The following is a 13,866-nucleotide window of genomic DNA, read 5'->3' as shown; positions in this document are numbered from 1 at the left end:
CATACCTATGTAGTCTATTTAGTTATTAAGCTGTAGAACTTGAGAAATGAAACAAAGATCTTGTTTTTTTAAAATACAATGTTATTTGAACATAAAAACAACAATTTACTTCAAGCCATCAACCAAATGTTAAATATCCAACACTGAAATAGATTATTTTGTAGCACCTGATGTTGCAATTTCTCCTTTTCTTAAGTTCTTAAAACTAAATCAACTCATATGGTTTAATGCACAATTAATCAATTTCATAACTTCATAAGATAGGTTATTTTGCCTCCCACTAGAATTCACTCAAAACAAGGTGGTGATTAATCAGTGTGCTTAATTCAATAACATACAATTATTTGACTATGATACTTGAGAATCATTCACACCTCAAGCTCTACTATGAATCCACCACAAGAGATTAGTCAATGAGTTTCCATCATCAAAACCATTCAAATTTCACCCTTCACCTACACCATCACTTTCCAAAGCAGGCAAAGCCAAATCAACAAGATCCTTCACATACTCAACATCAGAAAAGAAAACTTCAGAAATAGGCAGCAATGGTGAACTTCCTTCGCCAAACATTGCCTAGCATCAGCATAACCAAACCATAGTTCCATTACATGTCTCTCTTATTAGACCGAGCAAGACCAATCATCCTATTCACTTTTGTAAACTCATCCTCATATATATTCCCTCATTTTATACGCCACCACATTTGAGCAGCTTTAATTTCCAATGCTGTTATGGTTGATCCAATAACAACAATGTTGGCATCACCTTATGCTAATCCTAACATGGTTGCAGAATAATATGCATCAATAGCTTGTTCCCTTTTGACATCTTCCATCAGAGAAATCGATTAACACTCCAGCCCAAGAATGCAACTTGGAAAGATTGAAACACCTAATCCGCATGTAAAACAAATCAACAAATGGTCATGTTTTGTAAAACAAATCAACAAGATTCTCTACTTCAGCATGATCTCTGTGAAAGTGAGAAACTATGCATAAGCAAGAACAAAAAAGGAAGCAAAGCGCGCTCGATAAGAAGCAGGAATGTTTATTCATCACAATCTAAAGTTACAAGGGTAGTACATAGCTATCCATACATGTATGCTTACACTTGGTAACTTCTAACTAACTAACTAACTAACTAACTAACCACTAACAGAATTTTTAGTTATAACTATCTAATCTTCACTGGCTTGTATCACAGGGAACTGTTTTCTCTATTGCCAACATGGTTCCACCACCGTAGACTTCTATGACAAGCTACTACTCAATCATAGTTTAGCAGAAAATCATGCCAAAAATACAATGACACTCATATATAGTTTAGCAAAACATAATCATCAAGTATTTTGAATAGAGCCAGTGATTGTTGAATAAAGCAGAACAGTAGAAAGCTGTTTACAATGATTTATAAAGAAAAGAAAATCTGAATACTACAAATTTAAAAATGAAACTTGTTGGAATATGAATAACCAATTCAAATGCCACTTAATTTGTCACCAACATATTCTTTTGTCACAAGCATCTTCCAAATATCACACCTTAACCTCTACTATGAATCCACCACAACAAATTACTAAATGAATTTTCAACATCAGAAAAACTAAACTTTCTTATTTTCTTCATAGAATTATCCTTATCATATTGTCCCTTCAAAGCACATAAAAAACCCTTCCAACCTTCTTCTAAACGACCACTTCCCAAGAAAGCAGGCACTCCCCACTCAACAAGATCCTTCACATAACCAACATCAGAAAACAACACTTCAGAAATAGGCAACAAAGGTAAAATTCGAAAACATGTTTTTGAAGCATGACGACTATAATACCATAGTGTAACATCTCTTTTAGCTGCTAGAATTTCCAAAGCCATTAAGGTTGATCCAATGGAAATTACATCGGCATCACCATATGCTAAACCAATCAAAGTAGCAGAATAATATGCATTGATAGCGTCAACACTACCCTTCCGATATCTTCCATCAGAGAATTTGGTTAACTCTCCGGCCCAAGAGTGCAACTTATATAGATCAAAACACCTTAATCGCGTGTAATTTGGGTTCAAACTTGTGCTCGAGTTCATGAAATCTTCCATAAGTGAATAAGCTTGAGGCTTATACTTTCTTCCCCAATCTGGATCAAGCTTAACAAGAAAAGCAATGCCGTAAAGGAAATATCCCAAGTGATTAATTTCAGCGTTACAAATTCCCGAATGTAAACATTCATTGCAATAAAACATACAACCTTGTTTAGTGACAATTCCACCAAATTTTTTATCATAAAAAAATCCATTCTCATTAAAAGTTCCATCAAGCCAAGGCTCAATTGTATCCTTCAAAAACTTTCCAACTTTCGGAATCACATCAAGAAAACCAACCTCTTCAGCTATCAATGCTAACCTTGCAGCCCTAGCAATCAATGCTCCATCATAATAAGATAATGTTTTTGTTATTTCTGATGAGTTCAGTTTCTCAACATCTTTCAAAAGAGCAGAAACAATTTCTTTATGGTATTCTTTTTTCACACCATTTGAAGAATGCCATGTTACAGAAACAGGATCAATTTTCAAAAACCAAGAATCAGCAACAACACCAACAAGATCACCATCTTTACTTTCATACTTGAAATCACTCAAAATAGTAGCATCACGATCAATAATATCACATAAAATTTTAAGGTGAAAAGGATGTGCTAACATAAGTAAATCACCTGAACCTCTCTTCACCCATTTATACTCAACACAAAACGGTCTTGCAAAAACAGCATCACCACTTACAGGATAACATGAACTGAACTTGTCAAGAACAGCTTCATTTTTCAAATCCGGCAACATAGCTATCCTAATAATGCCAGAAAATGGCTCAGAAGTGATCTCATCAATATGATAGCAGAAAACGTCAGAAGTATCATTAGGTACCTTGCGAATAGTAATCGGTGAAGAAGCATACAAAATCCATGTTTGACTATTGCGAAGGTTAAAAGTATACTTTGTGAGAGAATCATTGGAAGTAAAAGAGCGAATAAGATGGGTTGTTGTGATAGAAAGAGGGGTTGGTTGTGTGACAGAAAAAGTCAAAAAGGGACTTCCCCTAACAAGAAAAAATCTCAAGTTTGAAGAAGGAATATCTAAGGTTACACTAAGATCACTGTAAGAAGAGATTATGTGTTTCTCATTGGAACTTTTTGAAGACGAAGTGATGGTAAGATCAGGACAGAAATCTTGAGATTTAGCAAAAAAGTTGAAGAATGGAAATGGGTATGAAACAGAAAGTGATGAGTTTGATGATTTGATAAGGTAAGGATGAATGTATTCAGCTTGGTCACCATTGTTGAGGACAAAGTTTTGGAAGAAAGAGTTAGTGGGGAGGGGTGTGGATAGCAGATTTTGAGAGAAGAATTTGGAGGGGTCAGGGAGAATAGTGGAATTAGTCTGTGGGAATAGAAAAGATGTGTTCTTGTTGTTGTTGTTGATAGCCATTGCAACTTGCAAGTGATAGAGTTTTTTTGTGATTAGCAGTATTTTGAATGGCTAAAATGTTGCTTAAGGTGGTAATGAATAATGATAATGGTGATGAAGACTTTTTATAATGTTGATTAAGTTAACTATCCGTTATGATTTGGAAGCTGTAGGGTTTGGTTTTTGTATAAGATGTTTATTGGATGGTTGTTTAGGTTTTGTCCTGATTGTAGGAGTAATTAATTTAAATTTAATGAGATTTAAAGGATGGAAGATTAAAAGGTGATAAGTAAAGTGTATAGGTTCAGTTCAAATTTCAATGATAAACATATGGATGGGTTTCGTAGCTGTCCCTATTGGTTAATGCCTATGCATGCTTCAAGAGTTTGAAAATGGTTTTTTATTACTCTCTCCGTCCCAAAACAATTGTCCCCGTTGACATTTATTTTTTACCGTATTTTTTTACTAATTTATAAAGACAAATATTAGCAAATAAGATCTTATTTGATTTGTCTCAATGAATATTTTCACAATATTAAATTTTTATAATTTTTCATGAAAAAAAACTAAAGATATTAATGATTCAAATTATGCATTGGTATGCGTAAAAGACCATTGTTTTGGGACGGAGGTAGTAACGATTGAGTGACTCCTCTTATGGAGAGCAAATCCTCTCAATTTGAAAATAAACTGCAGAGGGAGCAGTTCAAATCCCCACCATTCACATTTATGTTTTTGTATTTTTATTTTATTATATTGTTTAATAAAGGGACAAGATTGCACATGAGCAAACATTAATGTAACAATCAAACATGGATACTATATTCTCCCATTCATGTAAAGTTGACTCATACCTATATAGTAAAGATCACTTTTGAGGCCTTGTCGCGCACAATTTGAAAAACTTTGTTATCGATTCCAATTCTAAACACGAGGCTGTTATTGACAGGTATAGCTTTATTATCCTGTGTCCGGTGATGCTATACTTAGAGAACCATTTTGTGTTGAGTACAAAGAATGATTGTATAAAAGCATTGATGATGATCTTGTTGGTGTTGTTGGAGATGCAGGGTTTTTGAAAACAGGTCATGTTTCTATTACTTGGTAGTTGGTACTCTAAAAAGGGTATGAAAGAAAAACACAATGAAAAACACAAGGTTTGAATTGAATCATCTTATTCCTTGGAGAGCAAGGAATCATTCAAACAGAAATCTTTATATTTCTCATACATGTTATTAAGTTGTGAACTGGAAGACTTTTATTCCTAATCGCGAATTGAATCTTATTATGAATCATAAGATACACTGTCACTAGCATTCTCTCAAAACTGATCAAGGGAGATTATCATCATTGTGATTAATCAGTTGAGCCTAATTCAAGAACTTCAATTATAAAAATTGGCCGCTAAGAGACTAATAAACCAGAACAACAGAAAATTGTAATATAAGATGAATTAGAAAGAAAATAAAAATCTAAACACTACAAAATATAAAAAAAGGAACTTGTTGGAATATGAATATGCAATTTGCATGCCATTTAATTTCCATAATCAAAACAACTTAACTATCTTATCACAACCATTGCACCCCCTTAACCTCTACTATGAATCCACCACAACAGATTACTAAATGAATTTCCATTATCAAAACCACTCAATTTTCTTACCTTCTCCAAAGCACCTTCCTTATCATAGATTCCCTGCAAAGCATACAAAAAACCCTTCCACCCTTCTCCTACACCATCCCTTTCCAATGATGGCAATGCCCACTCAACAAGATCCTTCACATAATCAACATCAGAAAACAACACTTCAGAAATAGGAACCAATGGTAAAACTTGTATACCAAGCAAACATTGCCTAGCACCAAGATATCCAAACCAAAGTTCCATGTCTCTCTTATTTGACCAAGCAAGACCAATCATCCTATTCGCTTCTGTAAACTCATCCTCATACATATTCCCTCCCTTTTTAACATGCCACCACATTTGAGCAGCTTTAATTTCAAAAGCTGTCAAGGTTGATCCAGTTGCAACAACATTAGCATCGCCATAAGCCAAACCAATCAATGTAGCAGAATAATATGCATTAATACCCTCACTAGTGCCCTTCTGATATCTTCCATCTGCAAACTCAGTTAGGCCTCCGGCCCAAGAATGCAGTTTATATAGATCAAAACACCTCAAACGCGTGTAATTCGGATTGGAACAGGTGCTCAAGTTCATGAAATCCTCCATGAGTGAATAAGTTTGAGACTTATACTTTCTACCCCAATCTGGATCAAGTTTAACCAGAACAGCAATACCATAAAGAAAATATCCTAACTGATTAAGTTGAGCATTATAGAATTCAGTACCAATATAATCATTGGAATCGGCACAGCCTTGTTTGGTTACAATCCCTCCCCATTTGTGATCATATAGAAAACCATTTCCATTAAAGGTTCCATCAAGCCAAGGCTCAATAGTTTCCTTCAAAAACTTCTTAATCTTAACCTTTGGAATCATATCAAATAAGAAAACCTCTTCTGCTATCAACGCTAACCTCGCAGCTCTAGCAATCAATTTTCCATAAAAGTAAGAAGTTGTTGTTGTTGTTGTTGCAGATGAATCTAGATCCTCAACATCTTTCAAAAGAGCAGAAACAATTTCTTTGTGGTATTCTTTCGTCACACCATTTGAAGAATGCCATGTTACAGAAACAGGATCAGTTTTCAAAAACCAAGAATGACCAACAATACCAACAAGATCACCATCAATGCTTTTATACTTAAAACCAGTTAAAACAGTAACATCACAATCAATAATATCACATAAAAGTTGAAGATGTAGAGGGTTTGCTAACAATAACAAATCACCTGAACCTTTCTTCTCCCATTTATACCCAACACAAAACGGTTTTCCAAAAACAGCATTGCCACTAACAGGATAACATGAACTGAACTTGTCAAGAATAGCTTCAGTTTTCGAATCAGAATCCGGCAACAGAGCGATTCTAATTATGCCATTAAAGGCCTCAGAAACAATCTCAGAAATACCATGACTCAACCTGATAGATGAAGAAGCATACAAAATCCAAACTTGACCATTGTTAAACTGAAAAGTATGTTTTGTAAGAGAATCATTGGAAGTAAAAGAGAGAATTGCATGGATTGAAGTGATGGAAAGAGGGGTTGATTGTGTGACAGAGAATGTCAAAAAGGGACTTCCCCTAACAAGAAAAAATCTCAAATTTGAAGAAGGAATATACAAAGTAACACTGAGATCATTGTAAGAAGAGATTATGTGTTTCTCATTGGAACATTTTGTAGAGGAAGTGATAGTGAAATCAGGGTTGAACACTTGTGATATGACTTTTGAGTTGAAGAATCTAGATGGGTATGAAACAGAAAGTGATGAGTTTGATGATTTGATGAGATATGGATGAATGTATTCAGGTTGGTCACCATTTTTGAGAACAAAGTTTTGGAAGAAAGAGTTTGTGGGGAGGGGTGTAGATAGCAGATTTGGGGAGAAGAAGTTGGAGGGGTCAGGGAGAACAGTGGAATTTGTTTGTGGGAATAGAAAAGGTTTGTTCTTTTTGGTTAGATGATGCATTGTTGGAGATGGTGGTTGAAATGGTTGTGGTGGTGGTGGTAGTGTTAATTGAGGTTGTTGTGTTGACGAGGTTTCAGTTTCATAGGTTTTATAGGTTTTGGTTTTTTGTTCAATCCTCTTATGCTGAGGTTTATGGGGATGGGTGCAGATAGCAGATTTGGGGAGAAGAAGATGGAGGGGTCAGTGAGAAATGTTGAATGAGCATTTGGGAACAGAAAAGGTTGCAGAAAGACAAAGCAAGATAGTGTATGTTTGGTTTCAATTCTGGAGCATCCAGAATTGATTCTGAACGTGTAGAATTGATTCTGACTTGTTTGGTTTCTCAAAAGTAGAATTGATTCTGCCTCCAGAATTGATTCTACTTGAAGCTAGAAATCGTAGCTTCTGATTCTAGAATTGATTTTTACACTCAAATTTTTTGTTCAACTCACTTTTTCATGAATATATCCAAACATAAACCACTTCAGCTTAAAATCAATTTTGGCCAGAATCAATTTTACAGAATCAATTCTGCCAAAATCAATTCTCTCCGCCGCAAAACCAAACACATGCATAGTGTGTTTGTTTATGTAATGACTAATGAACATTAAGGAAGAAGATGTAGGGTTTTTTTTTTTTTTTTTTGAGAATTTGAAGATGTACTCCCTCTGTTCCATATTATAAGCAAAAAAAAATTATTTTTTCTTCTTCCAAATTATAAATAAAATTTATTAACTTTTATCATTTTTGAGATTTACTTTTACATAAAATTTAATGCAAATTGCATTTACCGTAATTTACTCTCTCTCTTCCTTTTAACATAATTGATAACCAATCAAAATTCTTTTTACATCTTCCCATAAAACTTTTTTCAAGAAAAACACAAAAAGTCATACTTCAAATTATCACATTTCACTTTCCTTAATAAGTTGTTATTATAGGGACAAAAAACCAAAACAATACTTTCTCAGCGCCATAATAAATTATCCGGTTGTCCCATAAGCCTAGCTCAACAGGCAAAAATGCCGAAATTGTTATGTCGAATGTCGTGACTCGAGTACAAATCCGAAATCTCACAATTATATGTGAGTTTAATTTCAGTGAATTATCACTTCATCTAAGATAAAAAAATATATATATAATAAATAATCCAGTTGATTGGTTCACGCATGTCAATGTATAATTTTGACGATTAATATCTTTAATTCTACAATAGTAAAAAATTTGACGATAAATTTATATATGAATACAATCTTTGCCGTTAAAAAAATAATAATAATCGTGTGATAATAAAAATTATAAAAAATTATTATATTTTAAAATATCCATCGGGGCGAATGCAATGATTATTTTCTGGATTTTATTTTACTGGATTTTTTCTTGGCTATATTATATTACAACTCTAATAACAATATTTTTTTTAATAGATATTTATTTATCAATGAATAGATTTAACAACGGTGCTATATGAACGAATACTTCATTCAGGAAATCTAAGAATGCGTGCTATGCATGTATTCGACTCTCATGTGCTTCACAACCTTTTTACATTTCCCCACTATGTCACTATAAAAAAAAAAAAAAGGTGTGTTATTCAAACACAAATTTTGAGACACAAAATTAACCCAACTCTTTTTCCACTCACAAACACGTAAAATAAGATATACAAAAAATATTTAAAAAATCAAATAAGTATATTTATTGTATTTTTGTCAAATAAATGTGTTTACATAACATTTTCCAAAAAAATAAAATCTTTGTAAAATAGTAACTCCCCGCTATGTCACTGTAAAAAAAAATTGGCTAAAAAAACACACAGTAAAATTTGTTTGATATGCCACTATTTTTGCCCGACATGACTAAGACTAATCTCTTCTCTTCTCTTCTCTTCTCCATGCTTATTTTCAATAAGCACAAGATTTCCATTTACTGCTAATAAGTCCAAACTTATATCTTCCTTACCATTATAAGGTTTCCATGGCTAATAGCCGATCTTTATGAGTAGTTAGTAGTTTAAAAAATGAAAATATTGTGAAGAAGATTTTCTTCTTAAACTTAGTTGTGTTTTGATGATAACAAACTCTCATCACAAAAGAAGAAAGTTTATGGATGTTCAAGATATCTTTTTATTATTGATTAAATTTTCTCTAATCTTTTTATTATTTCTTTTTTATATATACATAATATTTTTTACTAAACTTCTTAAAATCTTTTTATTGATTTTGTTGTGTTGCTGTGATGGGATTTTATGATTCATCCTTTTTCAAAATTATTGAGGATAGATTCATATTTTTATTTTATTTCTATTTTATGCATATCTTATTAATATTTTATTTTGTTTCTATTTTTATGGATACCTTTTTTTTTATTTTATGGATATCTTATTAACTGAGTAAAATTACAATAAAACAATATAAAATTTGATTATTATTAAAACAAATCGGAATAAATTAATAAATTTGTCCAAAAAAAATAATTAATAAATTTGTTACTAATAATTAATTTTATTATATTAGATTGGAAGTAGATATAGTTTCAAAAAAAAAAGATTAGAAGTAGATATTTGCCCATGAAAAAAAGAAAACAAATATAAGATACACACATATCATATTGTGATTTGTGACCATCAATACCTATTTATAATCCCTATTTGATGAAACATAAACCCTCAAATTATCACCGCAGAAACATCCCTTAATGGTTGCATCATATTTACCTAATGATATTTGGGAAACCATCTTCAACCTCAACATCAATGATAACGACGATGACAACCGTCGCTACTTGAATTCTTTATCTCTCGTCTCGAAACAGTTTCTCTCCATCACCAACCGTTTCATATTCTCACTTACTGTCTACGATGGATCAACAAGCTTCCTTGGCCTCTTGAAAAGATTCACCAACCTCAACTCCCTCGCACTCGCCACCTCCTTCTACTTTAACACTGAAGTTGATAAGATTCTCATCAAAATATCTTGTTTCCCATTGAAACTCACCTCCCTAAGTCTCCCTCACTATTGTACCATTCCCGCAGATGGGTTGCGATCTTTTTCACAAAATATTACAACTCTGACCTCTCTCACTTGTTACCAAATTCGTTATCTTAATACCTCTGATTTATTTCTCATTGCTGAATGTTTTCCTTTACTCCAAGAACTCGACTTCAGTTATCCCTCTGACTCGGGTTACAAAAATTACAGTAGCTACGAAGATGGGGTAAAGGCTATTTCACTTGCACTTATCAAACTCCGCAAGGTTAATCTTTCTGGATTTCCCATAAACAACCAATCGCTTTTCCACTTATTTAACAATTGTAAGTATCTTGAAGAGGTCATCATGTTTGACTGTGATGAAATAACCAATGAAGGAATTGCTTCTGCTCTCCGTGAGAGACCAGGATTGAGGTCTCTATCGTTTTCTGCTACTTCTTCCAATCCGGAATACAGAGAAATGTTTGCTACCTCACATTTGATTGACTCATTGGTGAGTTTGAAGAGTTTGACTTGTCTTGCTTTGCACAATTTGAATATCTCAGATGAGTTGCTCAACTCTATTGCAAGGGAAGGTCTTCCTTTGATGAGTCTTGACCTCCAATCTTGCACTGACTATAGTTTTAATGGAATCTTTTATTTGTTATCCAAGTGTCAACATATCCAACATTTGGGTCTTGAAAGTGCTTATTTTTTGGAAGATCAACATGTTGTCCAACTATCTTCGTTGCTTCGTGATTTGGTGTCTATAAACCTTACTTGTTGTCAGCTCACAAAATCAGCATTGTTTACACTCGCTAATAACTGTCCTTCACTTAGTGAGATCAACATGGAAATGACCGGGGAAAACGTTGTAGGGAACTCTGATTCTTTGGGGAAGTTGTGTGTATACCCTCAATTAAAGGCTCTCTATTTGGGTAAGACTTCATGGTTAAGTGATGAAAGCATCATAATGTTTGCTTCCATTTTCCCCAATTTAGAGCTGCTTGATTTGAATTTGTGCAATGACATATCTGAAGGTATTTGTGAAGTTTTAAGGAAATGTTATAAGCTTAGACATTTGAACTTAGCCTACTGTCCAAGAGTGAAGCTACATGGATTGAACTTTGTAGTTCCCAAGCTGGAAGTGTTGGACTTGTCAAATACAAAGGTTGATGATGAAACACTTTATGTGATCTCAAAGAATTGTCCTGGCCTTTTGCAACTATTACTTGAACATTGCAATGATGTCACAGAGAAGGGAGTAAAACATTTGGCAGAAAACTGCACACAACTGAGAAAGATTAAAATAGGAAACTCTTCCCACGTCAAAGATGCCTTATTCTTTACTGATATTCGGAAAGTACTATGCTGAAGTTTGAACTCTGTAAGTTGTTTTTTCTTCTGCGATTTACTTCCTGAGAAATTGCGTTTTTAAAATGACAACATACAAATGTGCATGCATTTACTCATCAGTACATGATAATTCTCTAAGTAATAGGGTAATGCAAGCAGTTGGGTTCTGTGTTCTTAAATTTCGGAGCCATGGTGTCCCGGATTTTGAACAACCTCCATAGGGAAACCATCTTCAAATTCAACATCAAGGATTACAACAACCACAACCGTCGGTACTTGAATTCTCTATCTCTCGCCTCCAAACAGTTTCTCTCAATCACCAACAGTTACCCATTGAAATATGGCAATCGGTACTTGAATTCTCTATCTCTCGTCTCCAAACAGTTTCTGTCAATCACCAACTGTCTTCGATTCTCAATTACAATCGACAAACAATTAAAACATTGTCACATCTTCAAAAGATTCACCAACCTTACTTCCCTTAACCTCAATGGCTTCCACAATAACCTCAACCTCAACAAGATTCTGTACGAAATGTCTCGTTTCCCGTTGCAACAACTCACATCACTCAATATCTCCTACCAAACCACCTTTCCAGCTAATGGGTTGCGAGCTTTTTCACAAAAGATCACAACTTTGACTTCTCTCACTTGTTCCTACATTGATTCTATTAATACCTCGGATTTATTCCTTATCGCTGAATGTTTCCCTTTGCTTGAAAAAACTTGAACTTGACCTCAGCTATCCGTCACGTAGCAGTAGTAGTAGCTATGTTGATGGGGTAGAGGCTATTTCAGTTGCACTTATCAAACTCTAGCAAGGTTAATCTTTCTTGCTTTCCAATAAATAACCAATAGCTTTTCCACTTGCTTAACAATTGTAGGTATCTCGAAGAGATCATCATGTTTTTGTGTGAAGAAATAACTAGTGTAGGACTTGCTTCTGCTCTCCGTGATAAACTAACATTGAGGTCTTTTTTCATTTTCGTTTGTAAATGGTGAAGACCGTAAAATGTTTCGTACTTCACAACTTATTGACTCATTGGTGAGTTTGAAGGGTTTGACTTGTTTTGTTTTGCAAAATATGAATATCTCAGATGAATTGCTATATTCCATTGCAAGGGAAGGTCTTCCTTTGACGAGACTTGTGCTTCACTCTTGCAATGACTACAGTTATGCTGGAATCTATTTTTTGTTATCCAAGTGTCAACGTTTACAACATTTGGAGCTTTATCATACCGATTTTCTAAATGATCAACATGTTGTGGAGTTGTCATCGTTTCTTGTTGATTTGGTGTCCATAAAACTTAATTATTGTAAGCAACTCACATATGCAGCCTTGTTTGCACTTTTAAGGAACTGTCCTTCACTTAGTGAGATTGAAATGGAAAATATCAGGGGTAAGATTGTAGGGAATTCTGATTCTTTGGTGGAGTTTGGTGTATACCCTCAATTAAAGTCTCTCTATTTGGGTCAAAATTCATGGCTAAGTGATGAAATCATTACAATGTTTGCTTCCATTTTCCCTAATTTGCAGCTGCTTGATTTGAATACTTGCAATCGCATATCTGAAGGTATTTGTGAAGTTTTACGGAAATGTTGTAAGATTAGGCATTTGAATTTAGCCTACTGTTGTGAAGTGAAGCTACTTGGAATGAACTTTGTTGTTCCCAATCTGGAGGTGTTGAACTTGATATGTACAAAGGTTGATGATGAAACACTCTATGTGATCTCGAAAAATTGTCCTGGGCTTTTGCAACTATTTCTTAGAAATTGTAGTGGTGTCACAGAGAAGGGAGTGAAACACTGAAACATGTGCTAGAAAACTGCACACTGCTAAGAGATCATGGATATCTTCTTCACACAGCTAAGAGGTAGCAGGATTGGTTAAGTATAATGGTGTTAGGTATCTAATTTATAGCTGATCAAGTTTAGTTAAGATTGTTTTCTGATAAATGTAGTTTTGGTGTACTATATATTAAAGTATATCGATAAATATTACTATTAATTTTTGCTTCATCAAGAAATCTTTTATCTCTTTATCAAAAAAGATTTTATTTTTATCTTTAATGAGTGAGCTGCTGTGTAGGACAATGTTGAGAACATGTGTTCATTGCTGTTTTGTGCATTTTACGCCTTTTATAGATATTCTCGATCAATGCAAAGACACTACTCACGTAGGGAGCATACTCTTTAAGCTCCTTTGGGACTTCGAAAACAATATCATAATCTAAGATACAAAACAAGCAAAAGATAACTGCAATTTATCTAGTTTGTACTGCCAAGATATGAGTCCAGAGATTATTAACCTTCCGAAAAGGCAAAGCAGTTCCAAGATATGACAAAATATCACAGAAGATTTTGGGTTGATACGGAAAGCTATACTGAAATGATGTTCTGAGAACTCAAACTCAAAGTCCATACTCTACAAGATAGAGCATGTAGGCATGTGTATCATAATAAAGGACAATATGTCACATAATATTCTCATTGAAATACAAAGATAACTTA

General features: G+C 33.9%; 3 protein-coding genes and 2 pseudogenes across 3 annotated transcripts; 2 read left to right on the top strand and 3 right to left on the bottom strand.

Annotated features, from left to right (window-relative positions):
• Positions 1 to 375: 375 nt before the first annotated feature.
• On the bottom strand, positions 376 to 905 carry LOC123909684 (annotated as a pseudogene).
• Positions 906 to 1,544: 639 nt separating this feature from the next.
• Positions 1,545 to 3,479, bottom strand: LOC123909676 (probable endo-1,3(4)-beta-glucanase ARB_01444). The gene has a single exon (XM_045960551.1). The coding sequence runs from the start codon at positions 3,477 to 3,479 to the stop codon at positions 1,545 to 1,547; it is 1,935 nt and encodes a 644-aa protein (XP_045816507.1).
• A 1,353-nt stretch (positions 3,480 to 4,832) lies between these two features.
• LOC123910966 (primary septum endo-1,3(4)-beta-glucanase-like) lies at positions 4,833 to 7,293 on the bottom strand. Its single transcript, XM_045962260.1, has one exon. It carries the CDS (start codon positions 7,050 to 7,052, stop codon positions 5,049 to 5,051), a length of 2,004 nt encoding a protein of 667 aa, XP_045818216.1. The 5' UTR covers positions 7,053 to 7,293; the 3' UTR covers positions 4,833 to 5,048.
• Positions 7,294 to 9,728: 2,435 nt separating this feature from the next.
• On the top strand, positions 9,729 to 11,375 carry LOC123909675 (F-box/LRR-repeat protein 2-like). Its single transcript, XM_045960550.1, has one exon. The coding sequence runs from the start codon at positions 9,729 to 9,731 to the stop codon at positions 11,373 to 11,375; it is 1,647 nt and encodes a 548-aa protein (XP_045816506.1).
• Positions 11,376 to 11,545: 170 nt separating this feature from the next.
• Positions 11,546 to 13,233, top strand: LOC123909666 (annotated as a pseudogene).
• Positions 13,234 to 13,866: the final 633 nt, after the last annotated feature.

The sequence above is a fragment of the Trifolium pratense genome, linkage group LG2 (genome assembly GCF_020283565.1).
Source record: "Trifolium pratense cultivar HEN17-A07 linkage group LG2, ARS_RC_1.1, whole genome shotgun sequence".
Lineage (NCBI taxonomy): Eukaryota > Viridiplantae > Streptophyta > Magnoliopsida > Fabales > Fabaceae > Trifolium > Trifolium pratense.
Note: the sequence above shows the minus strand (reverse complement) of the source record. Positions and strands in the feature narration are given on the sequence as shown.

Coding starts and splice junctions, on each gene's coding strand:
- LOC123909676 (XM_045960551.1), bottom strand. CDS start 3,479: ATGGCTATCAACAACAACAACAAGAACACATCTTTTCTATTCCCACAG.
- LOC123910966 (XM_045962260.1), bottom strand. CDS start 7,052: ATGCATCATCTAACCAAAAAGAACAAACCTTTTCTATTCCCACAAACA.
- LOC123909675 (XM_045960550.1), top strand. CDS start 9,729: ATGGTTGCATCATATTTACCTAATGATATTTGGGAAACCATCTTCAAC.